Raw genomic sequence first — 24,462 nt, 5'->3', positions numbered from 1 at the left:
CAGTTCAATTATTACCCGGAGAGTCCTGAGTCAGTGTGAATCTCATCTGTGGGGAGTCGGCTCCACAAACGTGTCACAAGATCTGAATCAGATGTTTGTCACACAGCTGAGTCACAGCAGTGAGCTCGGCAGTGTGAAGCCAGGGGAAAATACAGGTGCTAATGTCAGCGTTTCCCTTGAATGAGAAGTCTCTCAGGACTGGACCAATGTAAGACTCATAGAGAAGGGAAAATACAGAGTGCAAGTCCTGGGTTTAGATTTCCCTCTGGATGTGGTGAGCAATTGAGTAGGTAAGGTAGTATAGGTTATATTTGGATTGAAAGATTATTCAAGAGGTGTAGGCGGATGTGTGCTCTCCGTACTGGCCAATGCACATGTGCTTGCTTTGTGGATATCAGGCCTCATTTTAAACTGGATTATGTCAGAGAAAGACTGTTATTTCTGATTTAGCCTCCTTTCCCGATGAATGCTCACTCAAATTTTCCTTTGTCCGTACTTCTTGTATTAATAACACTAGTATTATGGGTATGTCCACAACACTAATGCTAATTCAATTGCCACTCACAGTAATGTTGTCTTCATTCACCGGTCGATCCCTGTCATTTCACCTCATCGGTTTTAAGATGCAATGATTGCAATGCATTAAATATTCTTGACCCTGCTTACATCAAGTTTCATTGATCGTAGCTTGAATGCTACGATCAAAAGAATTGGAAAGAAAAGCAAATGTGGAAACGAATATTGATGGTTAGCTGAATGAATCTGGTATATCTCTTTTTAGTGATTGAGTGTGACATGACTGTTGTTGATGGAATAACATCAAATTAAGAGAGTCCTCCTTTTATTATTAGTTGACACTATTACATTTAAAGATAGATAAATAGTCGGTTTCCTTTACTGTAGTTTTAGGGCTTTGAATTAAAATGAGATAGATAACTGTCTTCAGAGTAATTTAGCCTAGAATAAGCAGAACAATGTCCAGCATCTGTCAGCTGATATTGTCATCTAACTTGTGATGTGTCTTTTGGATTGTTTGGATAAAATGACTTGTTTTTCTTTGCATTTGGTCGTTTTTCTCACATTTTAATTATGAAATTAAAACTCTCCCCATGAACTCTCTGTGAACTCCAGCTCAGTAATTCACTTTCACGGCTCTAACATTTTCAGAACACAGAATTACTTTCTTGGACTGTAGCTTTTTTACTTGGGTAAGCATAAAGATTCTGCATTGGCTCTGGATTAAACACTGTTCAGGGAAAAGAGTCGGCGTCTTCCCTCCAACAGGGAAATTCAAGCCTGGCAACTTCTGCATATCACACTGTCTTGATTTTTTTTTTTGTTTTCTGTCTCAATAAGTTGATTTCCTTTCCACTTTACTATCTAAAAGTTCCTGCCAGCAAAGTACTTACACCTTTATTAAAGCTACCTCTTGTGGGATCGAATCAGCCAAAAAAACCACAGTGACTTCTTGCCAAATTGTTTTTTCTCCTTCCTGCTGCTTGTCGACCTCACAGCTTGTACCTTTCAGTGGATGCCCTCTCTATTACATTTTTAATAATCACAGCCACTTTCCCACCAAGGTCCATAATCACACTCCCTTTTCTCTCTCCTCACCTCCTTTAACAATAAATTCCCCCACTTTGTCCATTCAGTGTTACCTCACTCAACCCTCCCCCACTACTTCCCGAACACTCTGTTGCCGGATTACCTTCCCACTGCCAATGAAAATATGACAAAGTGTGAACTAAAGACTGTCTTCCCCTGTCTACCACCAGCAGAGTTCCCAGACCAGGAGAACAAGAGCTCAAACAGTCTCAGGTGGTGAGGAGTCTATGGTAATATCTAAATTCATAATATACAGTACGCATTCTATTTGTGCACACACATCACGGGGGATGGGCTGTATCTGTCACCTGACCAGATTGGATTATAACAATATCATTTGGTCTTCGTAAACACATATTCCATACGCGATTACTTGCACATAGAGCGTGGACGTGAGATCCGATCACAGGTGGTATCAGGAGATGCATTTGGCACACACTTTTATACCAGGTGAGAACAGATAAAGTAAGCACTGTCCACTTGTGATCAGATATCTCCGGAGACATTTTAATACCAGGTCTGAGCAGGTTCTCAGATTAAAAACCAGCATAAATAATCTCATTGTATAAAGAAATGAAACCTTAAATCGCTGAAATAGACTACTCTTTGTAAATATATTCATAAAAGGCATATCATTGCTGGCAGGTTATTGAGTTGTATAAAAACAAACCGATGATGAAACGTCATTTCTTTATATTTCATATTAGTGATGTTATAAATTTCTTTGTGTGAGTTTTGATAGAACAGGTGTTGTCACAGAGTCGTGTTAGTGTTAGTCAGGTGTGTGTGTATGTTTGTGTACGTGTGTGTGTGTGTGTGTGTGTGTGTGTGTGTGTGTGAACATGTGGTTTGTGTTTTTATCTGGAAACCTTGTAGTCAATATGATATTATGTAATTGTACCGGTCAGCTTTTGATAATGAACCATAAAACAGGATTATGAAATGTGTGATTACTGCTTAGCCACACAGTATCTTTCAAATTACCACATTTTATGTGGTGAGCATTGTTTCAAGTATTTTGATAAATCTTTATTCTACAAACTGTTGATAGTTCACTCATGAACTCTTAATGATCTACTACTTTTACTAATTTGATGCTTGTTTTAGTTTTAGTGTTTTGTGCGTCATTTAGTTTTTTGTGTGAAAGTTCACCTACTTCCCCCGTCATTGTAAAGCTTCTTTTGTAATTTCCGGTTTCTGACCCGTTGCTGTCTCTGCAGCTGAAATGGGAAAAACGTTTTTTTTGTTCTTTTTTGATTTTGAAAAGTTATTTGTGGAATAACTTTGGTGCTAAGGTCGACGTGACTCAGTTTGTGTTGTCTTTCACCGACTGAAATTTGTTCCCTAACTCACTTTCCATTTTAAAATCTCGTTACATTAAGCGTCCCTCCACGTGTCAGTGAGCATATTGGGCTGTATTGATGAGTTTTCTTTGCTTTGCTCTCTCCCCACACTTGGCTAGTCTCCCTCGTCGACTGCTTACACCTTGACCACCCCTGGCCTGCCCCCTGGATGGGAGGAGAGGAAGGACGCCAAGGGAAGAACTTATTACGTGAACCATAACAGCCGCACCACAACCTGGACTAGGCCAATTGTGCAGGTACAGCAGGTCCGGAGGCTGCCAGTCAGGCTAGACTCGTCTCTTTGCATGGGACTGGACCTTATCATGGTCCCTATCAAGGCCTTGGCCAGTGTGCTGCACCTCCTCCTCTGTCCCCCCCTTCTGTGTTTCTCCTCTGTCTAGCCGTAAAGAATGACGGAAAGAAACGCAACTTTACACCCTCAAAGTCTCTTATTCTGTCTCTCCCTCTTGTCCAGTTTCCTATTCTGTCAAACTTTATTGCACATCCCCCTTCTCTCGTCTAGCATTTTGTTTTATACTCTGGATGAAGCACAGCTCGGCATTGGTCACGTCTTCCTAAACCTGGCATGGAACTGCAAACCACCACTTTTTTCCCTCCCTTTTCCGATTTCTACCCTGTTTTTCCACTTATCTACCCCTGTCGTTCTGCCTGAACCGAGGCGGTTCCACATAGTCTGAGCCGAGGGAGAGTCTGCTACATGGGGTTGGGTGTTATGGTTAATGCTCACTTCTCTCCTCTATGAAATCCACCCTTTCATTTCTATATTTATCAGAACACTCCAGATTATGTTATACCTGTCCATGTGTCTGTCATCACACTGTCTTCTCACTCTCTGATTGTCATGTTGTTGTTATTACTCAGAAGGAGAGGACGCTGAAAAATTATTTAGATGACAGTATAATAGCAAGGTTCAGGGTTGAGGGTAACAATAACCATGAATCTTAATCCCTTAATTATTTATCTTTCAAGTGACAAACGATTGCATTCTTGGGCCTAAATGACCCATGTGTTTGACGTTTTAGGAACTAATTTTTCTTGTATCCAGTCCTTGCCGGTGCAGACAAGCATCCTTGACATCATTGCAAAGAGTATGACGGGGAGAAGTTTTGGTTTTCGCAAAACGGCATGACTTGCCTCATTCCCCAGACCGCATTTAACCTTAAAAGTGCTATTCTCACTGACAGCTGACTGAAGACGGACCGAGCACCTCAGCAGCAGCAGCAGCAGCAGCAGCATCATCATCATCGGCAGCAGCAACAGCATCATCCTCAACAGCATCAGCGTCAGGAGGAGCCTCTGCCCTGCCACCCCCATCCACCCCCTCCTCCTCCTCGTCCTCCTCCAATAACCACCTCCATGAACCCCAAGTCCGACGACCTCGTAGCCTCAGCTCCCCTACCGTCACCCTTTCCACTCCCTTCGAGGTGAGAATTAGCCACCTCGACTCCACCATACTCATCTTTTTCCTCCCTTTGTTTCCTGAGAAGCAATTCTTCTGTTATTTCCAACCCCTTACCCTTCCACACTTTTTTTTATGCAATACTTTATTGTAACAGCATGTCTGTACTTACGTGGGATCACGTTCTTCACCAACACCCAGCAGCAAATCCTCAATTCCCCCTTAATATGACATTTTTCATCTTTTGTGTCTTTTCTTTAGGTTAAATCCACCATTGCCTTCCCTAAATATTAATCTCACCATTTAACTTGTCTTTTCTCCTCATCTCTTATTTCCATAACCTCTTTTATTTCTTCATACTGCTCTTTCTTCCATCTTCAACATATGAGCTGTTGACTGAGCACAAAATGGTCAGAGTTTGTTTGATGATGGATTTGTGGTGCACGCTTGGCACAGTCATCATTTCATTCTGCAGTGTAGTGTGTGTTGAATTAATCACACTAACAGGATGAAGCTGGTGGGTTAAATCCAAGATGCTTCAGTTACTGCTGAATGAATAATTTAAATTAATAATATAATTAGATTTCCTTGGGTTTGCTTTTAGCAAAATACACAAAGTCATACTGACCATGAAAACGGAATATCATTAAGTCCAGAGGCAGTTTTAATAATACCACAAAAGCAAATAATAAGTATATTGTTCCTGTAGATCACATGGTTATTTCATCATTAACAAATAACCTTCAAAAACAATTTAGATGTTTTGACTGAATTTCCTGTTTGAAGTATCTTTTCTTGTTTTGATAATAGATCTAAGGCTGTGCAAGGTTAATCATTTTTTAATCCCAATTTGAGATAAGAATTTTCACTTGCAAAGACCGTTAACACTCGTATCATCTTTCTTTAGCGTCTTTTGTGAGAGAATAAGTGAGCTTTCAATTTGTACTAAAACACCTCATATACTATATATGTCCATTTAACCCTAAAAACCTCCAGCCTCCAAAAATCTTAATGAAAGCACACTTAGACCGAAGCTGCTGCTTGTACATTCAAAGTCTTGGACATGCTCCTGAACACTTTATCACCTATCTTAAATAAGCGGATTGCCAATGATCAGTAATGCCTAATGAAGTTCTGTCCACAGTGTGTTGTCCTTCACGTAAAGGTTACTAACATTAGAACATTCCCCAATTTGGGACTAATAAAGGACTTCTTATCTTATCTTTTTTATCATAAAACCGGTCTCTTACTCACTGATTCAGTGGGATTAACGATCAAACAGGGTAGGTGATGCATGTGTTAAGTAATAACAACAGGTAACTTAAGGTAGCACATTGTAATGTCAGCAATTTGTTTTGAGCAAACAAGCCACAGTAAGACTTTTAGGGGAATAATCTCTAATGTTTTCTAAACTGGATTCTGTTGCACTTGCACCTATCATATTTTCATGCGTACATCATGGCTGTTTGTGTGTCTGTATGCAGTATGTGTTGGGAACCTTTGTGTCGTTTAAACTGCACTTGTGATTGCAGTTTAAAACAGATGATGGAGTCACATTTTAGAGAAGGCGTGAAACTTTTGATTTACTTCTTTGTCCTCTGTGGTCATTTACCCTCTTTACAAACCGACATTAATTTCAAACTTAAGATTATGGAGTGGAGGTATAAATACAGCACACAGACTTGACTAATTAGGATCAACACATTGTATTTAAAAATGGATGGTCTCTGTTTGACCTGCACTGAACTGCATTTTAAGGGGTTCAGTCAGTGATGAAGATCCTTAGCTACCACCAAGGGAACAGACCTGAAAGCTGTTTAATTATGGTGTGTGTGTGTGTGTGTGTGTGTGTGTGTGTGTGTGTGTGTGTGTGTGTGTGTGTGTGTGTGTGTGTGTGTGTGTGTGTCTGTGTGTCTGTGTGTCTGTGTGTCTGTGTGTCTGTGTCTGTGTTAACAAGACGTTGTGGAAAGTAAAAGGAAGTGAAACACTCGGAGCAGAATGTTGTAATTACCAATTACAGAGGAGGTGGAAGGTCTTAGGATTAATTAATGCAGACTTCTCTCTGGTTAAAAATCAGTTCAGTCAGTGATAATTACCTCTAAAAGAACGTGGAAACGTGTGATGTGGAAAGACTCATTATGCTGTTAAATGCTGCTTTGCTAGATTTTAAGATACCAGAGATGAAATGGTGAACTTCCTGCAGGCACAGTTTGTTGAGTTTTGGTGTCATGCTGTTACTTATTTCTCTTTTAGCCTTTACCAAGGTGTCTATTACCAGAAACGTATAAATAAAGAGACCAGATTGTGCTACAGCAGAGGAGCTCCACTTTTTCTTGGACTTTAACATCATTTATGAAACAAATGCAGGCTGGAAATCTCCAAATTAAGCAGTTATTGTACCATTAAACCTCAAAACCAATATGCAGGGAATGGGTTAAAGCTGACATCTGTAGAACTTATCAAGTATGGATGCCGCCTTCTTATGACATTTTGACTAAAAACCTGACAGGCTGAGCTCCCTGCAGCTTTACATGGAAGTCAAAAGGATTTATCCTCAGTTTTCTCAGTTTTAATATTGTGCTGACGATGGTCTACTTGAATTCGATCTCAGTTTTCTAACTGAATATTAAGGGAACTTTGGAAGATTGGTTTCTGTCCTTGCTTCAGGATTTATTTCATGCTGTCTGTCATTCGTATTCATTCACTTCTTCATTCTTCTTTTTCATAGTCCAAAGGGAGTGAAAATATAATATTTTCCATTCATGTTTTCAGGGAGCCAACAATATCCAGGTACGGAGGGCTGTGAAGGACTCGGTCTCTAATCCCCAGTCACCTCAACCGTCCCCCTACAGTTCACCCAAGTCCCAGCACAAGACGCAGCAGAGCTTCCTGCCCCCAGGCTGGGAGATGAGGATAGCCCCCAACGGACGGCCCTTCTTCATCGACCACAACAGCAGAGTAACCACCTGGGTGAGCTAACTCACTGTCATAGCAAGTAGGGTGATGTTTTAATAAATATGAACGAAGAGCACTTATTTATTGTGCAGGTCTGTAATGTTCTAATAATTATTTATTTGTTTAAAAGACAGAGCTGATTTTCAGCCTAGGACAATTCTCTGGAAGTTAACAACATACGCAGTTTTAATATAACAAGATAAATTATAAAACCTTCTTTCAGATTGTTTTCTATTTCCCTCGTTATCTGTACTGATTTCCATGAAATAACATTTTTATATATTCTTATTTTGTTACTGCATGTGATTGTGAGCATTATTTGACAGTTTGAGTAGTCATGTAAGAAATTTAGGGCAGTGGTTAGTGTCAATCTCTCTGGATGTTGTAGTGACACCTGCTGGTATAATAATCTATTTCATATTTACTTGATCTGAAATAAGGATTCAGCTTTTCAGACAAATCAAATATCTGAGAGCTGTTTACCCTGAAAATACTATAACAGCTATACATTTTTATATTTACTATTCAATTAAAAAATCTATCTTTTTATTCCTTCCATTTCTCTTTGGACGACCAGGAGGATCCCAGATTGAAATACCCAGTACATTTGAGGAATAAGAACTCAATGGAGCCTGGTGAACTTGGTCCTCTTCCTGTAAGTACAATCGCAATAAGACCAACAGCATATTCAACCCATAGATACAATGATAACAGCCATGCAGATCCCTTTAACTGTATAGCTTTGTTTGCACAATTCAGCCTGTTTAAATTACCATGAATATGTAACATGATTACCTAGATAAATGTGCCATGGGTGACTTTTCAAGTTGCAGTTGTGGTCTTTGTTTACAGTTCAGTTAGTGTCACTCACTGGTCAGCATATGTTTGATGTAAAGTAAAAGGAGACACGTGATCAGATGTCAGTGTTAGACATGTCCTTTTTAGACCTGTTAGAAAAGATGGGGGTGGGCAGTGTTAGAAGGAGGACGAGAAAAGCAGAGTCTGGGGGCCGTGATGATCCATAATTAGGTGGTGTCTGTCACCTGCACTATTATTTATGTGACAAAGACGAGCTCCCAACAGATGGGCTCTAACGTTACCACAACTAGATATTGAATAATGAACACTTCATGGGTTTCTACATCTCACAGGCTTGTGTGGTGTGTGCATGTGTGTGTGTTCTCTCTCTCTTCTCTTTCCCTCCTTCTCTTTCTCTTTCCACTCCATTCTGGTGGATCTAATGTATGCTACTACTTCTTCTACACCTGGCCATGTCTGTTTGGCAGAACCTACCAGAGGAGGTTGGTTGGTGCCTCCCTCCCTCTGCCTGCCTTCTTACCTGTCTGGTGTGGTCCGGTCTGGTCAAATGCCTGCAGACAGCCTTGCACTTTTATTTTATTTTATTTTTTTCTTCTCTCTTTCTCTCCTTTCTCTTTCTCTCTCATGACCGGCATGGATGGACTGTACCTTTCCCTTTCCTTTTCATCAATATATTACCCCACCTCTCTGTGCTCCCTCCCTGCACCACCACCACCCTCCCTTCTGTTTGGAGCGCCCCATCGTTCTCCATCCTTGTCTACTTTTATCTGTGTATGAGACAAAGATAGATGAGTTGAAAAAAAAAAAAAATGAAATAAAAAAGCAAATTAACGAGGAGGGATTGAAGGAGGAAAACATGGCTGCGGAGGGAGGGTTGGATGGAAACAAAATAAGCTGTACGTTAGAAGAAGAAACTTGCTGTTTCCTGCATGTGTTATCATCTGGTGTCCGCTCAAGCAGTTGCAGTTTATTTAGAACCACACATATTTGTGTATATACATATTGTAGGTACAACTTGTTTGACAGATTTGTCAGACTCGCCCTGTTTTCCCCACCCTTGACTCTCGATCCGCTGTAATTCTTTTAACTGCCTGACTGCTGTTGCCGTTTGTGTGCGTGCGTGTGGCCTGTGGCACTGTTCTGAGTGGTCACTGTGTCAGTGGTGGTCTACTGGTTTTGACTGGTAGTGGTGGCCTTTAACTTAAATGTTGTGGTCGTATCCCTGCCTTGCTGCTGCCTCAGACCTGACTCAAATAGGAGAGAAAATCCCTTCAGTTCCTTTGGTGGGTGGTTGATTGAGCTTGTCTCGCCCCGCGATGCTGAGCTGTCAGTGTTCAGTCAAGTTCAATCAAACATGAATTTAAAAAATCAAAAGGAAAGAACATTGATGGATTTAAATTACTATTTGAGCATGGTCTGCTTTAATAATGCTGTGTCATGGTGACTTATTGTCCTCACGTTTCTTTTTTTCAGCCTGGATGGGAAGAGAGAGTTCACTCAGACGGACGCACTTTCTACATTGACCACAGTAAGAAAACTTTGTGTTGAGCTTGTATTTGGTTGTGTGCACAGCCCTTATCCACCTGATTCACTTTTGTTCAGTATAATATAAAGGAGGTAGGCTTACTCTCATCTTAACGGATGGATTTCACCATTCCAGTAACATATTTTCACTATTAATTTAAGCTGTTGATTTTTTCTTTGACTAATCATTTACATTGTAAAAACAACAGCACCTACTTTTAAGGCTCAACCCAGTAACCACAACATATAAAGTGGACGTCCAGCCAGAGTCATGATTAAAACAAAGACTTTATTGAAAAAGAAAAAGAATGACAAAAAGTTAAATTAATCTGTGGGAATGTAGAGGCCTGGCCAAAAAGCACAGAAAATTAAGAGATCTAGACCAACCACGCAATGGGCCATCGGATCCAGATACCTCCCCCTTTCTACCTAAGTAACAATATCTAAATAAAACAAAAACTGAGGACTACCAGACCCCCCAACTTATAAAGAAAACAAACAATTAACACTGCAACAAGGACACAGGCTGCTGGCACGACAGAGAGGGAGCCCCTCTCCAGCTTCCCTCCACATATCATGCTCATCACTGAGAGGAGAAAATGTGAGGAAAGGAGGAGCAGAAAAAAGACACAAGGGGGGAGTGTGTAACAATGCGTCTAATGTTTGTTTTTGTTTTGTTCAACCAGATACCAAGAACACGCAGTGGGAGGACCCTCGACTGCAGAGTCCGGCTATCACAGGACCTGTGAGTAGTTTCCTCCTGCCCGTTCAGAGTCTCTGCCACAACAGTGTTGCTACATGGAAACAACAACCTCTCCCCTTAACACTGTAACTCTATCTGTCACACGCTATCATCAGCCTCAGTGCATCTTTGAGAAAAATCACTTTGTCACTGCGGTTGTCACTTAACATGCCAGCACCTTCTTGTTAATCTGTGTACCACTACAGATACTGTTCTCCCTTGCTCCCAACCTCCCTCCCTCTGTAACTCCCTATGTAGTCCAGTGCAGTGATCCTCCATCAGAAGCTGATCCCTAATGAGTATATTGATGTTATTTGACCTTTACCACTCCTTGACTGTTGTGTGTTTTTTGTTGTCTGTGCAGGCTGTTCCCTACTCCAGAGAGTTCAAGCAGAAATACGACTACTTCAGGAAGAAACTGAAGAAACCTGTAAGAACTGATTTTTAAAATGAATGTCTTCACGTGTTTGTGTTTATCGATTCTTTTTGAGGATCTTTAGTACAATAATACAAGGGAAAATCTGATCATAACCTCAAAGGTGCTCTGCTTTGCTTCCATATTTGTATTATTATTTAACTTTCTTTACACAGTTTTAATAGTGTGACTGACTTAAAGGTTTTTATTGCATGTTGAATATTCATTGCAATCAGCTAACATTATTTGTAATTAACACTACTGATGACTAGTATTTTTAATGCTGGATTCTGATCCAGATGAATATTATTGAGTGGAGAGAAACTTGACAAAAACAACAACACTTGTGCACATGGACTCATGCAAGAGCATGTTTAATATCAGCACTTTAGTTAATCTAGAGTTGATAGATACAGAAATGTGATGAGTCACATTAAGAGAGTATTAGGGCTGCGCAATAAAGCAATTTAAATATAATTTTCAGAGATGGCAGTATAAAAAGGTTCAGTGTATATCAATAAAATGTTTAAATGAATTGTGTAAGCACAGTGAGGAGATATAACACAGAATTGTTTTACCTTAAATTTGGGGAAATGTTTAGCTTTTTATCAAATGTTTCCTTTCTATTTCATTTGTATTCAACACTTGGTGTATTTGCATTAAAGTGAGTTATGTGTGTCACTTGTTCTAGGCTGACATCCCCAACAGATTCGAGATGAAACTGCACAGGAACAACATCTTCGAGGAGTCGTACCGTCGCATCATGTCCCTGAAGAGGCCGGATGTTCTGAAGGCACGGCTGTGGATCGAGTTTGAGTCGGAGAAAGGGTTGGACTACGGCGGCGTGGCCAGAGAGTGGTTCTTCCTCTTATCTAAGGAGATGTTCAACCCTTACTACGGCCTGTTTGAATACTCTGCCACGTAAGTCTCTGCTTAGTTTTACAGAGCTGCTTTTGATTGAGGAAATGTTTGAGCCAATATACAGGAAATGACACAGGACATAGTGTTAAGCAAAGCTTTTTGCTGTGATGGAAAAATTCTTCTCTCTTTTTTTCCACTAAGGTGGAGTAAGGTGTAGAGAGTATTGTATTGTTCCCCTTTGAGACTTAAAGGTTCCTTCCACTTTGATTAACGTTTCCTGTCATTCATAAAGCCATCCTGGAACAATGTTTCCCACATGCAGTGGTAGGTGTTGTGTGGTCTGCTCCTTTTGTTGGCTCCAGTAGATTATGATTGTCTTATTTTGGGCAAAGGTAACAAAATAATAATAGTGGAGCATTATTCGAAAAGACAAGAATGCTTACTTTTTTCATTAAAGTTTGCTAGATTTAATAAAAAAGAGTGCGCTTATTCCTAACTGCAAATTAGTTTTAACATCATTATGCTCCTGCCGTTGAATTAAATGCAGATGCTTGGCAACTACACTTTTTTTTTCTCCATTTGTGTTGATATTCCAAAGTTTTTTTCCCATATAAGATAATAGGACGCTCTAAACAGTGGCAGTGGGTTTGTGACTCAAAAGTTCAAGCTTTTCCCTCAGCTGAAAGCAGCAATGGATCAACATTTATAAGGATAAAAATAAATCACCAGAATTTGCAGGAGAAAAGGTAAACTCAGTGGGAGGTTGGGTGTCCAGTGACATGGTACAAATCCCTGTGGATATTAAGTACTTATGAAATGTCATGAGAGGAACTTTTATCAACCCCAGATTAAATAGATGAGGTAGTTAAACTTAGTTTCTTTTCACAGTTTATAGATGCAAATGAGATTTCCTTTCATTGGAGATCTTATATTTAGTCACCTTTTAAAGGTTTCTATAACCAAACGGACAGATAGATCATGCACGTGTTAGTAGCCTACAGTTGACTGTTCTGAGCATTAATAACTGACTGTTTTTCCTCCTCTGTGTCTTTCCAGGGACAACTACACTCTTCAAATTAATCCCAACTCTGGCTTGTGCAACGAGGATCATCTCTCCTACTTCAAGTTTATCGGACGTGTGGCAGGAATGGCTGTGTTTCATGGAAAACTACTAGATGGTAAACTGCTTGGTGTTTGATACTGTCTCTTTTCTTATTATGCTATTGTATGTGCAGGTTCCTCATGTTTGAGGATTCTAACACATCCTTTTTTTATTGATGTCTTTAAGTTTTAATTGTTTCTCCACACATACCATTACAGCGCTATGTTGCCTTCTTGTTTCCCAGGTTTTTTCATCCGACCATTTTACAAGATGATGCTGGGAAAACAGATCTCTCTTAAAGACATGGAGTCTGTGGTAAGGTCTCATTGTTACTAGAGGATATATTCAGTAAATATACCTTTAATTAAGTAATTCCACATTCATTAAACCCTACAATCTTACAATGAAAAGAAAATTAAAAAGTGTTTCTCTGTAATGGATGATTATCTGCCCTGCAGGACAGTGAATACTACAACTCTCTAAAGTGGATTCTGGAGAATGATCCCACTGAGCTGGACCTGAGGTTTTGTATTGATGAAGACAACTTTGGACAAGTGAGCCAACCTAAAATTCCCAAATTCATTTGACTTTTAGTGAAGTTATTAAGTTGATATCTATATTTTCATCGTGCTTTTGTCTTTTACAGACATACCAGGTCGACCTGAAGCCCAGCGGCTCAGACATGGTCGTCACCAATGACAACAAAAAGGAATATATAGAGTAGGAAAGAATATTACAATTTGTGATTCAAGATGATATTCAAACAGGAAGATAATTTTAAAGTTTTTCATTAACATCTCCAAATCTTGTCTCCACCAGCCTGGTCATCCAGTGGAGGTTTGTCAATCGGGTCCAGAAGCAGATGAACGCTTTCCTCGAGGTATTTATGTGCATTAACACTTTTACCATAAGGGGGCAGTGTGAGCACAGACTTTCTGTATTCATTCTCTGCATATAAATGTATGGCAACAAATATCCTCTCAACTAACTGTTAACTTGAATATTTTGTCTATTTGACTCGTTATTTATTTAGCTTGAATTGTAGGACAGTATAATTAATTTGTTGTAATTTGTTTTTTGTTTAATTTCCAGGGATTCACTGAGCTCATCATAATAGATCTGATCAAGATCTTTGATGAAAACGAACTTGAGGTATGGCTACCTGGCTAGCAGAGTTTAAATGATTAGTAAATTAGTCGATCAACTGTTGATTGATTGTTTCAGGTTTTTTTTGCTCCAGCTTCTCAGATATAAATATGTGGGTTTCTTCATTTTCCGTGCCTGTAAACAGAGGATCATTTGCTATTCAACTGTCGGTCAAACAAACCTCACATTTAAAGATGGTACCTTAGACCACCTGGTGATAACAATGGGAAACTGAGATAAATATTTTTTCTGTTTTATTTTCAAAAACCCTTTTGATAAAAATAAAATTATTTGCACAACCATTTAACCATAGTTTTAAACCAATTGACGAAACAATTAGTTGCAGTTGCAATGTTCTTAAAGCATTTTACTGGAATAATCATTCCACACTATAGTAGTGTCTGAGAAGAGCAATGACTGGACGTTAATGTTTTTTTCATCCTCTTCTGTCTGTGTAGCTGCTCATGTGTGGTCTGGGTGATGTCGACGTCAACGACTGGAGACAACACACTGTTTACAAGAATGGATACTGTCCCAACCATCCTGTTATACAGTGGTTCTGGAAGGTATGTGCGTTAAAAAATCCACACAAACATATGCTCGTGAATACATGGTATAAAAACAAACCGGCGCTGTCTAAAACATCAGCCACATGTTGCTAGGTATCAGTCATGGATGCTGGTTCCTTCACAATAAAAGCTGGTTCCAGTCATTTCCCCTCCAGCCGACCTGCGGCAGGTTGGCTGGCCTCGCTTTGGAAGATCAAAGTCTGTTTGGACGAACAGACGTGTTTGCTCTGATGAAAGAGCCTCACGTAGTTGTACCTGCCCTGTTTATCATCTGCGCCTCAACACACACACGCACACACATACACACAAAAAACATTATTTGTGCATGGAAATACCCTTACACACACATGCACATAGACAACAGTGTCATGTCATTTGATTAAGTCAACCAGACAAGTGCGCACACAAGGTTTCATTGCAAAATCTTTCTTGCTTTAAGTGATTTCATCATTCTTTTTCTGTAATAAATCAATTTTACCTTTTTTCAAAGTGAAGGCTGATTTTGATCAAGAAAAACTTGGAAAAACTCTGAGTCCGAGATGTTTATAATTGCTTGTTTATCAGGTCGTTCTGTTGATGGATGCTGAGAAGAGAATCCGGCTCCTCCAGTTCGTTACGGGAACATCTCGAGTACCAATGAACGGCTTTGCCGAGCTTTATGGTAGGTCAAGTTTCCTGTATTTTATACTGGTACGAAGTAGTGTAACAGTATCTGCTACAATTTTATGTAACAGTGACGCAAAAATCATGAGTCAGCATTGCTTCAGTTCCTAGTACTGAGTCCCTATCATTGTGCACATACCGATACTGGAGATATGTGTCATGTCAAGCAGATGAATAATGGCTTGTATAACGACTAATAACTTCAGATTATCTGACTGTTAAACTGCTACACACACTTTTATAAAAAATTATTGTGCGTTTGGCTCAAACCTGTGTTAATTATTTTCATACAAAATACTTTAAACAGCAAACATCTATAATATAATTTGGTTTGACCCCTTAAATGTCACAGAGGCCACAGCATGTCCTGCAGGACACTGTAGATACTAATGTTCTTTCTGACTGTGGTTGTATTTTCATAAATTATGGTCTGATGTACTTTAGAATTATGAAGCTTTTAATAATTAAATGTCAAAATACATTAGACTAAAGTTAATTTTAACCAAATGTTTTCCTTTGTCCTCTTTCGGTTTGCAGTCAATTATTCAGAGGTTACGTTTGTGCTCTAATGAAAGTGTTTCTGCAACATCGCAATATTGTTGTAATTATAATTTCTCAATGCCAGGTTCTAATGGTCCTCAGCTGTTCACCATTGAGCAGTGGGGAACACCAGAGAAGTTGCCAAGAGCTCACACATGGTATGTCATTACTACACACACAAACACGAGAGAGAATAAAAACAACTGTTGGACAAGTAAACAGCCATCCCAGTAGCTTTCCATCATTGGTTTTTTAACATGTTAGCATGCAAGCCTTAGCTGTATTCTATTTCTAGTGATGATTAGCAGAGTCTGAATTTTACATACATAATATATAATATTATTATTATTGTAGTTTGGACATAAACCTAAGAACTGTGACAGGAAAGCTGGACTAAATATGCTAAATATATATACTAAAATATAGACACTTATTTAAACTTTATGTATGCGTGGTAAATATATATTTTGACAAGGACATCTGCTATTATTTAAATAATGTGCATGTGGAGAGCCATGTGTAGAGTAGATTTATTTAGAAACAGAATACCAAGTGTTAACTTCAGTCAAATTCATCAATGAACTGTTTTCCATCTCAGTTTCAACCGCTTGGATCTGCCAACCTACGAGTCCTTTGAGGACCTGAGAGAGAAACTCCTCATGGCTGTGGAAAACGCGCAGGGCTTCGAGGGAGTCGACTAAACCTGACTGAACGCAACCTACCATCACTATGTCTAAGAAATTAAAACAAGACAAAAAGCCACAGGGATGTCTAACCAGCTGCTGGAGCAGTTCTGTGCAAGCATGTTGAACTGTAATGCCCGACTGTGAGCCACCAACACAGCACAGCGGTTTGAGACTATACAGCAACTTGTTGAGCCAATATGCCTACATCTTTATATCTTTTCAGTGTGGGTTGGTCATTCCGTAACGGTGCTGGGGGGGAAGAGCGGGAGCGTCGCACTGTCGAATGCTGGAACCTGTTGTCATCGGCAAGGTGTGAGCGACGAATGACGAGACCCAGCCTCTGATCTGCCGTGTCATCCCTTCTGCCCTCATTCTGTGAAAATCTACAGTGCTGGAAAACACTAATGCATTTCAATAGCTCCTTTACGTACACTATAGCACAGTATCCGAGCAGCCTTCAGCGGGCGTCTCCTAGCATGGCCATAATCTGGCTCCCACATGCACTATTTCTCTAAGAAACTGCAATGGCACTATGATCACTACTCTTTGTCAAATCCTTAGACCAACACCGGACTAACCTTAGGAAAGCTAGCCAATCACATTTCAGGAAATCTGCCCCACCCCCTCTCCACAGAGCCGCGTTTAAGTTGTGGGATCAGAAATCGCCGTTGCAGCCTTTTTGTAGAATAATGTTATTTGTTACTTTTCTTTTTTTTTCTTTTAAACCACTGCTAAGGATTCCTGAGTGGCGGATGACATAATCCTCAAAGATCATTTTAAAAGTTTTCGTCAGTTTTCGTTTTCGTCATAATTGTTATAATTCTTACAGGAAAAATACTCTCACCGTATTTGAACTGATGAACAATGTTGTTTACGATTTTGAGAATTCTATATGACATGGTGTGAAGTGTAAATCTGGCTCGTCTGGGGAATGATTAAATCCATATCACTTGTTACGGTGATTGCAAATGTCTTGAATACAATGGTTTTTAATTGTAGTACTATGAAAGCAGCATGAAACTGTTTATTGTGTTTGCTTGGACTACATCGTAATTTGAACGTGTAATCGGTCGGGGGGGGGGGGGGGTTCGCTGAGATGTCATGATTATATCAATATTCTCATGCCTGTTGCTGTTCATAATGCTGTAAATTGTACTTGGAGGAAAAAAAAACATTTTAAGTTCTTTTCATGATATATAAATATATGTATGTATTACCTTTAACAGAAGTATTACTGATCAACAACTCTAAAAGGAAGCTGTGTGTGAGCGCGGGTGCCTGAGAGAAAAGCTGTGATTGCCACTGAATATAAATGGAGCACGTTTCTTACAAAGAAAAAAAAATGTTTTTTTTCTTTTTTATGTCTTTGTTCCTCTCTCCTTTTTCTAACACCATTGAACCTAAAGGGCACTTTATAGATCACTCTGAGGTCATGTCGCCTGCCGTGTGTCTCGTCATTAACTTGAATGTGATTCTTTTTTGTTTATCATTCAGAGCACGTACCTGGTGCAATATTAATAGTCTGTAAATCTGGGCTGCTGCTAAGGTAGGAAAAAAAATTGTCGGGAGTGAAGAGGAAACTTCATGTCCTTTCGTATTCTCTAATTTATCTCTTCTTCTTTTTCCTCGACCTTTCCCCCCTATGTGTTTCCTCCCTCCTGCCTGTGACCCCACCATTCAAACTGACTGTAAAGATTCGTCCTATTTTTTTTAAGTGAGTTTTCCTTTCCTTTTTCTTTTTTTTTCTTTTTTTTTTAATAAATGACACAAAATATCACTTTTGTTGAAGATTCCACCACTTTCTGCAAGTCTATGTGGTTCATTTAACTTCAGTCAAATAAAAATGAAAATTCTCTGAAAGTTGTCTGAGTTACTGGAGACTGAACTTTTTGTTTCCCTCATATGAGAAGTAAGTAAATTATAAGAAACAAAAAGAACTACATTAGTAGTAAGTTTATAAGCATATTTGTATTTTTGTGTTCAATTTTTTTTTCATTCTCATTTTAGTAATCATTACATTTCACATTAAAATGTATAAATATTTATAAAATTTTGCAGTTGCCCCATTCCTAATTTTTCACAATTGAATGCTATTTGACTACATTAACTTAACTGATATATTTGAGTACAACTTTGGGTTTAGGTAGACTTACACTTGACTTTTCTATATCAGATAGTTTATGCTTTATCACCACTTAGTTTTTTGGAAAATATTCAACAGTTTTACACCAAACATGAACACCTTGTAGTTTTGAACTCATCAGTATATACCACAATTAATTAATGTAGCTTCATGATAACGTTAAGGATTTCTGAGAGAAAGTCAATAGAATTATTTAACTAATATAAATGACTATTATTCAGTATAGATGTTTATTATCATTATTAAATCTAATTGTAGAGCACTTTTCAACACAACGTACAAAGTGCTGCACAAGAAGAAAACGTGGTTAAAATACAGAAGTAGTACATTAATGATAATAGAGATAAAAAACAAAATAGCCTGGCAGCACATTATGAAACACTAGAATATAAACTGTCCGTTTAGTGTAGAGAATACTCTACGTGGCACTAATGTTACATTTGCCTGTTTTCGCTTGTCGTCACAAAGACTTCACCTAATCTGCCTCATGTTGCCACAACTGCCCTCTGTGCCCTCACATGGTGTTTTCAGGATTTCTGGTCATTTCTGGCTTAAAAGTTACAGAAATGGCGGAATAACCCTTTAGGTTGTTCGTATAGCTATATATCAGAACATATTTTTACTTGTGACAATATTTCTTTCACTGATCGTCACAAATAATTACAAAAAAGGCTGTTCCCCCACATGCTGTTCCCCCACAAGCTGCTGCTGCTGCTGAGGTTGTTTGTTTTCTTTCATTCAAATTATAGATGGATTCCTGTCGATCAACCAAACACAGCTCAACGTCAACTACACACCTGGTGATCACCTTTTAGAGAAGAAGTTGTATAAAACATTTTTTTAACTAGGTTAACAACTCTTGTCACTTTCTTTTTTTTGTGGGTCTTTGTGGGTCTGTGTGTGTATTTGCACATGTTGTGGTGAAGGGACCTCAGTTCATTCACACAGGCAATCTACGAGTTATCAGCTCCAAGGACGAGCAAATAAAAGCCACCCTGCCAGCCCGGGGACATTTTATCAAGACCTCCTATCCTCCATCTGGTCACAAACAAGCCAGCAGCCAACTCTGCTTTAGATCCACCTTCTAAAACATTCCACTGCCCGAAAAAAAGAAAAAGAAATGTCACAAAGTGCAACTGTTGTTTCATCTGCATGATGTGGACCAAAATCTTCCATATTATTAGAAAGAATCAAAGTTCAAACCCATTGCTTTGGTTTCCATAAAAAGAAGATGGCGTTTTAGTGAAGGTGAGGCCTCACAGGGTCTCTCACAGGCGTCTGTGCTATGTCAGCGCTCTGACCTTAAAGAGACCCTAATGGACGCTGGACTAAAGAAAAAGATTTAGTTATGTATTCTAAAATTAAATCATATTTTCAACTGGGACGTTGTTCATGTGCTAAATCTCATCTGGAAAAAAAATTTAATATATTCGATTTTCTTTTAAAAGGAAACTTAACAATATTTCCAGGGAATAAAAAAATGGTATTGTCTCAACTTTCATAGCAAAATCCTGAATGCAAAACGCCTGACAAAATCTTGCCTTTGACACAAAGTTCTTCCAAAGCAAATGATGTGTTTCACTGCTTATTACTCAGCGAGTGAGTGTGACGAAGCCTTTTCTCAAATAGTTCTCCTTGTTTCAACATGACTCTGGGGAGCAGCAAATAACTTCACCAAGTAGAACGCCACTCAGTTGGATCTACTCCTAATTGCACACACTAATAAATATCAGTCCCCTTCATGCCTCATTAAGATCCCTGACAAATAAATGAAACACCCAGTCTCCATCTATGTTAAAGAAAGTGAAAAAGAAAATCCTGGATCTACCCTATGACCTGGATCAACACCGAAACGAGGTCTTCCCTGACTCATACCACATCCTTCCACTTAGTTTTGTGGTAATCCGTAGGGTAGTTTTAGTTTCTTGCTTAAAATCAAACAAACAAACAGATAGAGGTGAAAACATAACCTCCTCATTAGCGGAGGTAACTATAAATGTTCCAAAAACAGTTGATTACTTTGCACTGTTACGCTACGTGATATTGTGTTGTCCATATACTGTCAGGTATGATGTCCTTTTGATTGCAGTGGTGAAAATAGTGAAGTAGTTTCTTTTTTAGACTCAGAAGCATATAAAGTACTGTAACTTATTTTTATTTTATATTATTGAACATAGTGTCCAATTAGAAAAGGCTGTAGATAAATGATAGTATCACGCTGCAGCACAGTTATTCACAATCATCAGTCATAGTCAGGCTCTCGACTAAATACAGTTAATGATAGACGCGTATCCTGTTCATGTGCAGCAGTGTTTAATGTGAAGAACCACGTGTGATGGATTCTAGAGTTTCAGAAGGTGAAAACTGAGCACACCAAACGACCTTCAGTTAAAGTGACGCTATTTCACAATCTGCCCTTTAGGTGACAGCTTTTATTATGAAACTTAACCACAGGGAACATGGACCCACTTATACAGTAGAGAATCTATAGAGTTTCTGAACATCGACAAATGAACAATGTGTTTTCAAAACAGTGAGTTTTCTTTTATACATTTTGCTTTCAGATAAATTCAGTGAGGATTTATGGAATTAATGTTAATGACTTTAAATTTTCCGTCCATTCCTCTGCCAGGATCCATTACCTTCAGTTCACAGTGACTACATTTACGTTCAGCAATATTCAGACTATTGACCTTATTCTGAAAAAAAAAAACAAATTCTGAATTTTATTTAATTTTACATAAATGCTGCTATAAAATAATGATATATATTAATATTCCATTCATTTTCACATTTTACAGATCATAGTCTGAGAATAACATTGAATGCCGTACATCCCGATGTGGCAAAATGCTGTGACAACTCCCATAGGACGTTAAAATCCCACAAAGCAAAATAGTTTTGACCCAGATTTGGGTCACGCTTTCATCCGGCCCACATCTAATGAGGAATGATGGCATTTGGGCGGTCCGCTCGAGTTTGCCACATCTGGGCCACGAATAAGCCATAGAGATATCACATGTCAACCAAAGGGACAGAAGGTGACCGAATTTGTTTTGTGCTGATAGGGTCATATTCACCATTTACCACATGGACCAATTAAGGTTGACATCCAGATTTCACGAGAAAGGCCCACATTTGTTTTGGGATATTTGAGCCACATTTGCTATTTAGGCTCACATCCACCACATCTTGTGCAGGCCATAAGGAGGCTAAAGGTGCTGCATCATTGCCTGAAGTGGCCCACATCTGTTTGCTGTCTGGGAATTGGAGTAAGACTAAGAGTATGATCGTATTCAAGTTAGTGTCTTATTCTGACTATTGCCTTAATCCGTGTAATATCAGAATATTGGCTTCAGTGAAACTTTGGTAAAGGGCCCTGATGTTGCCTCACAATTTTTTCGGCCCCCCCCTCCTCCTCCCCCTTCACCTCCTCACCCTCTCTATCTCTACCTCTGGTCAGGGTCGATCAATACTTCCCCCGTAGCTTATCACTAATGTGGAACTCGCTGTTTGTCCAAACCTGCTCTCTCTACATAAAGACATGGGACGGGGACGCCACCAAACACAAACGCGCCACCGATCACCTCGTGAACCTGCAGCTGCGGGCGGACTACTGGACTTTTACACCGCTTGGCACGCAGAGGCCCAGGAGACCGAGACACGACTTGTATTAGTGCGAGAAGGAAGGAGCACAGAAAAGAGAGGAGCTGGGAGAAGCAGGAGCGGGAAGCCAACTGATGGGCTAGAGTGACCGAGGATCCACTTTAGAAACTAAAGGTAAGTGAGTTGTTGCCCTTGTATTTGTAAAGTTTATGATTTCATGTATAAAGACAAATTTAAAGCTAGAAAACAGACTATTTTTTCCATTTTCAGCTCTAAAACATAATGAAGTTAAAAGCATGACGTAATATGGATAGTGTCAAAGTTATTATGACATATGGTCTAAACAACCTTTATTCAATTATTTTGAAAAAGTACAGATTGCTGGTTATGTTGGAAAAAAGGGGGAATCGAACAGATGTCTTCATCTTGCTTTCCCACGCATGTGCACACAGCTGCAGTCATCCACACCAAAAAACAAAAAAGACTGGACTTTGGACCCTTTGGATAAGCCTTGATTATTTACGTGGCATATTTGTTTTTCACAATTATTCTGTGTTCTCATGTGCTTTTTCCATTTTTTTAAATTTTAAAGGTCCACATGGCTACATAACTCATGGATCACAGCCTATACGTGATATTTCAGCCTAGTTTGAGTTTTTCATGCCGTCAACATTTTTTGTACTTTCTTTGACTTCATTGCCCTGAACTGAATCCCCTCAACCACAAACTCTTCCCTCTCATTTCACCAGGTTGTCCCGGGAACTAGCCTCTGCTGCGTCTCCACGGCAAACGATCTCCTCCAGAGCTGTGGAGTGTGACAATGGTGTTTGTGTACTGTGTATCAAACGCCATTCTCACACTAAATAGCTACAGTGTGAAAAAGACCTCAGTGTGTTTCCCCGTATCCTGTGCAAACTTTATACAACCGTGTTGCTTTTGCAGATTTAAAACAGCCTCCGATTTGGCGAAGCATGTAAACGGGTCCACAAGTGTCGTATGGCGGCTGTAGCGTGGGACACGTTGCACCGAGATGGAAATAGACAGTGTGTTGATGGGCCGTGCGTGATCTCGAGCCTCTGAGTGTGACCTACTTTATCTTTTAGTGTTTTTGGTGCTAATTTGCCGCTGGACACCTTCATTTATAAACACAGATGGGACAACAGCAGATGAATTTTAACAGTTGTAATTTTGTATTTTCACGATTGCACAATTGTTATATTGTAATAATTAAAATTGTTATATAAACAGTTTTTTGTTTTGTTTGTCTTCTGCTAAAGTGCAAATATTTGCTCGTCCGCAATAAACAGCACTTTGTGTGAACGTTTTATAAACTCCTTCACCTCGGCCCAGTGCAGACACTCTGTCCAAGTCATGTTCCAACACTCCCCCTACCCTTGGAACCTGCACGCTACTGGTCCCATTATAGAAAAAGGAAAATTAAGAAACCACAAAGCATTTTCAACCAGCAACCTCTCTTTAATAACAAAGATCCACAGAGTGCTTCACACACTAGTCACATAGCCACAGCCTGAGAGCCATGTCAACAGTTTGGGGCAGGGATTTAAAAAGGCAACACTGACATTATAGGACAGGAGAGGCTTATTGTATAGTGGCAGTCAGAGACGTTAGTTGAAAAGCCGGGACGCTTTATTGAGATTACGCCGTCGATTTGGCTGCGGCTGTCAGGTTACAGTGTGGTTTGATAATTGATTATTGGTTTTAGTTTTTCAAGCCTGAGCTGAACCAGAGCCGTGGATCTTCAAAATAATGCCAGAAATCAATGCAACAAACAGAACTGATAGTAAAATGACAAATGAATAAATCAGTTTAAGAAGAAAACCATTCAAATGTTTCTTTTTCGTGAGCTTTCTTCTGTACTAAATGTTTTTTCCACAGTACAAATATGACAGTATTGTGAATTAATCCATCACTCAATGAAGCACTGTTATAATCATGTCACATTAAACTGAAAATACAGAACGTTCATCCTAACCCAAGCACAAAAAAGACTGGCTTATACCATAAGTCATCTCCAAATAACATACTGTGTTTTTAATCCTGTGTATTTATCATACAACCTACTTCAAAGATATTCCCCCAAAGCAATTAATTAATAAGTTCATTAATTTAATGAACTAATGGTTTGAAAACATCATCAAAGTAGAAAAACAATAAACAATGCATCGACCTGTAAAGACAAAATCATCACACATCATCAATGCAGCGATCTAAGACGTCACAGTGTGTCACTGTAAATAAACTGTCTCTTCTATCTCTTTCAAGTGTTTGTCACAGTTTTCCCAGAACTTGAGAAATTTGTTAT

General features: G+C 39.2%; 1 protein-coding gene and 1 long non-coding RNA gene across 5 annotated transcripts in view; both read left to right on the top strand.

Moving 5' to 3' along the window:
- nedd4l (NEDD4 like E3 ubiquitin protein ligase) overlaps positions 1–17,473 on the top strand; it is a 41,817-nt gene extending 24,344 nt beyond the window's left edge. For 2 of the 4 annotated variants that reach the window (XM_061082537.1, XM_061082380.1), the window contains 19 exons: positions 1,776–1,835; positions 3,068–3,205; positions 4,154–4,393; positions 7,141–7,338; positions 7,901–7,978; positions 9,616–9,670; positions 10,353–10,411; positions 10,773–10,838; positions 11,515–11,744; positions 12,741–12,862; positions 13,031–13,101; positions 13,245–13,340; positions 13,433–13,506; positions 13,606–13,666; positions 13,879–13,938; positions 14,391–14,498; positions 15,066–15,162; positions 15,790–15,862; positions 16,303–17,473. In XM_061082537.1, the coding sequence (XP_060938520.1) occupies positions 1,776–1,835; positions 3,068–3,205; positions 4,154–4,393; positions 7,141–7,338; positions 7,901–7,978; positions 9,616–9,670; positions 10,353–10,411; positions 10,773–10,838; positions 11,515–11,744; positions 12,741–12,862; positions 13,031–13,101; positions 13,245–13,340; positions 13,433–13,506; positions 13,606–13,666; positions 13,879–13,938; positions 14,391–14,498; positions 15,066–15,162; positions 15,790–15,862; positions 16,303–16,405 (1,989 nt within the window). In that variant the 3' untranslated portion in view covers positions 16,406–17,473. The remainder of the gene's footprint in view (positions 1–1,775; positions 1,836–3,067; positions 3,206–4,153; positions 4,394–7,140; positions 7,339–7,900; positions 7,979–9,615; positions 9,671–10,352; positions 10,412–10,772; positions 10,839–11,514; positions 11,745–12,740; positions 12,863–13,030; positions 13,102–13,244; positions 13,341–13,432; positions 13,507–13,605; positions 13,667–13,878; positions 13,939–14,390; positions 14,499–15,065; positions 15,163–15,789; positions 15,863–16,302) is intronic. The other 2 variants (XM_061082456.1, XM_061082611.1) reach the window with 2 other exon arrangements.
- A 4,555-nt stretch (positions 17,474–22,028) lies between these two features.
- On the top strand, positions 22,029–23,981 carry LOC133010784 (uncharacterized). Its single transcript, XR_009680694.1, has 2 exons — positions 22,029–22,313; positions 22,889–23,981. It is a non-coding gene; the product is annotated as an uncharacterized LOC133010784 (long non-coding RNA).
- The last annotated feature ends 481 nt before the right edge of the window (positions 23,982–24,462 follow it).

The sequence above is a fragment of the Limanda limanda genome, chromosome 1, assembly GCF_963576545.1.
Source record: "Limanda limanda chromosome 1, fLimLim1.1, whole genome shotgun sequence".
In the NCBI taxonomy this organism is placed as follows: Eukaryota; Metazoa; Chordata; class Actinopteri; order Pleuronectiformes; family Pleuronectidae; genus Limanda; species Limanda limanda.
The sequence above is the reverse complement of the archived record's forward strand: the minus strand, read 5'-3'. Positions and strand labels throughout refer to the sequence as shown.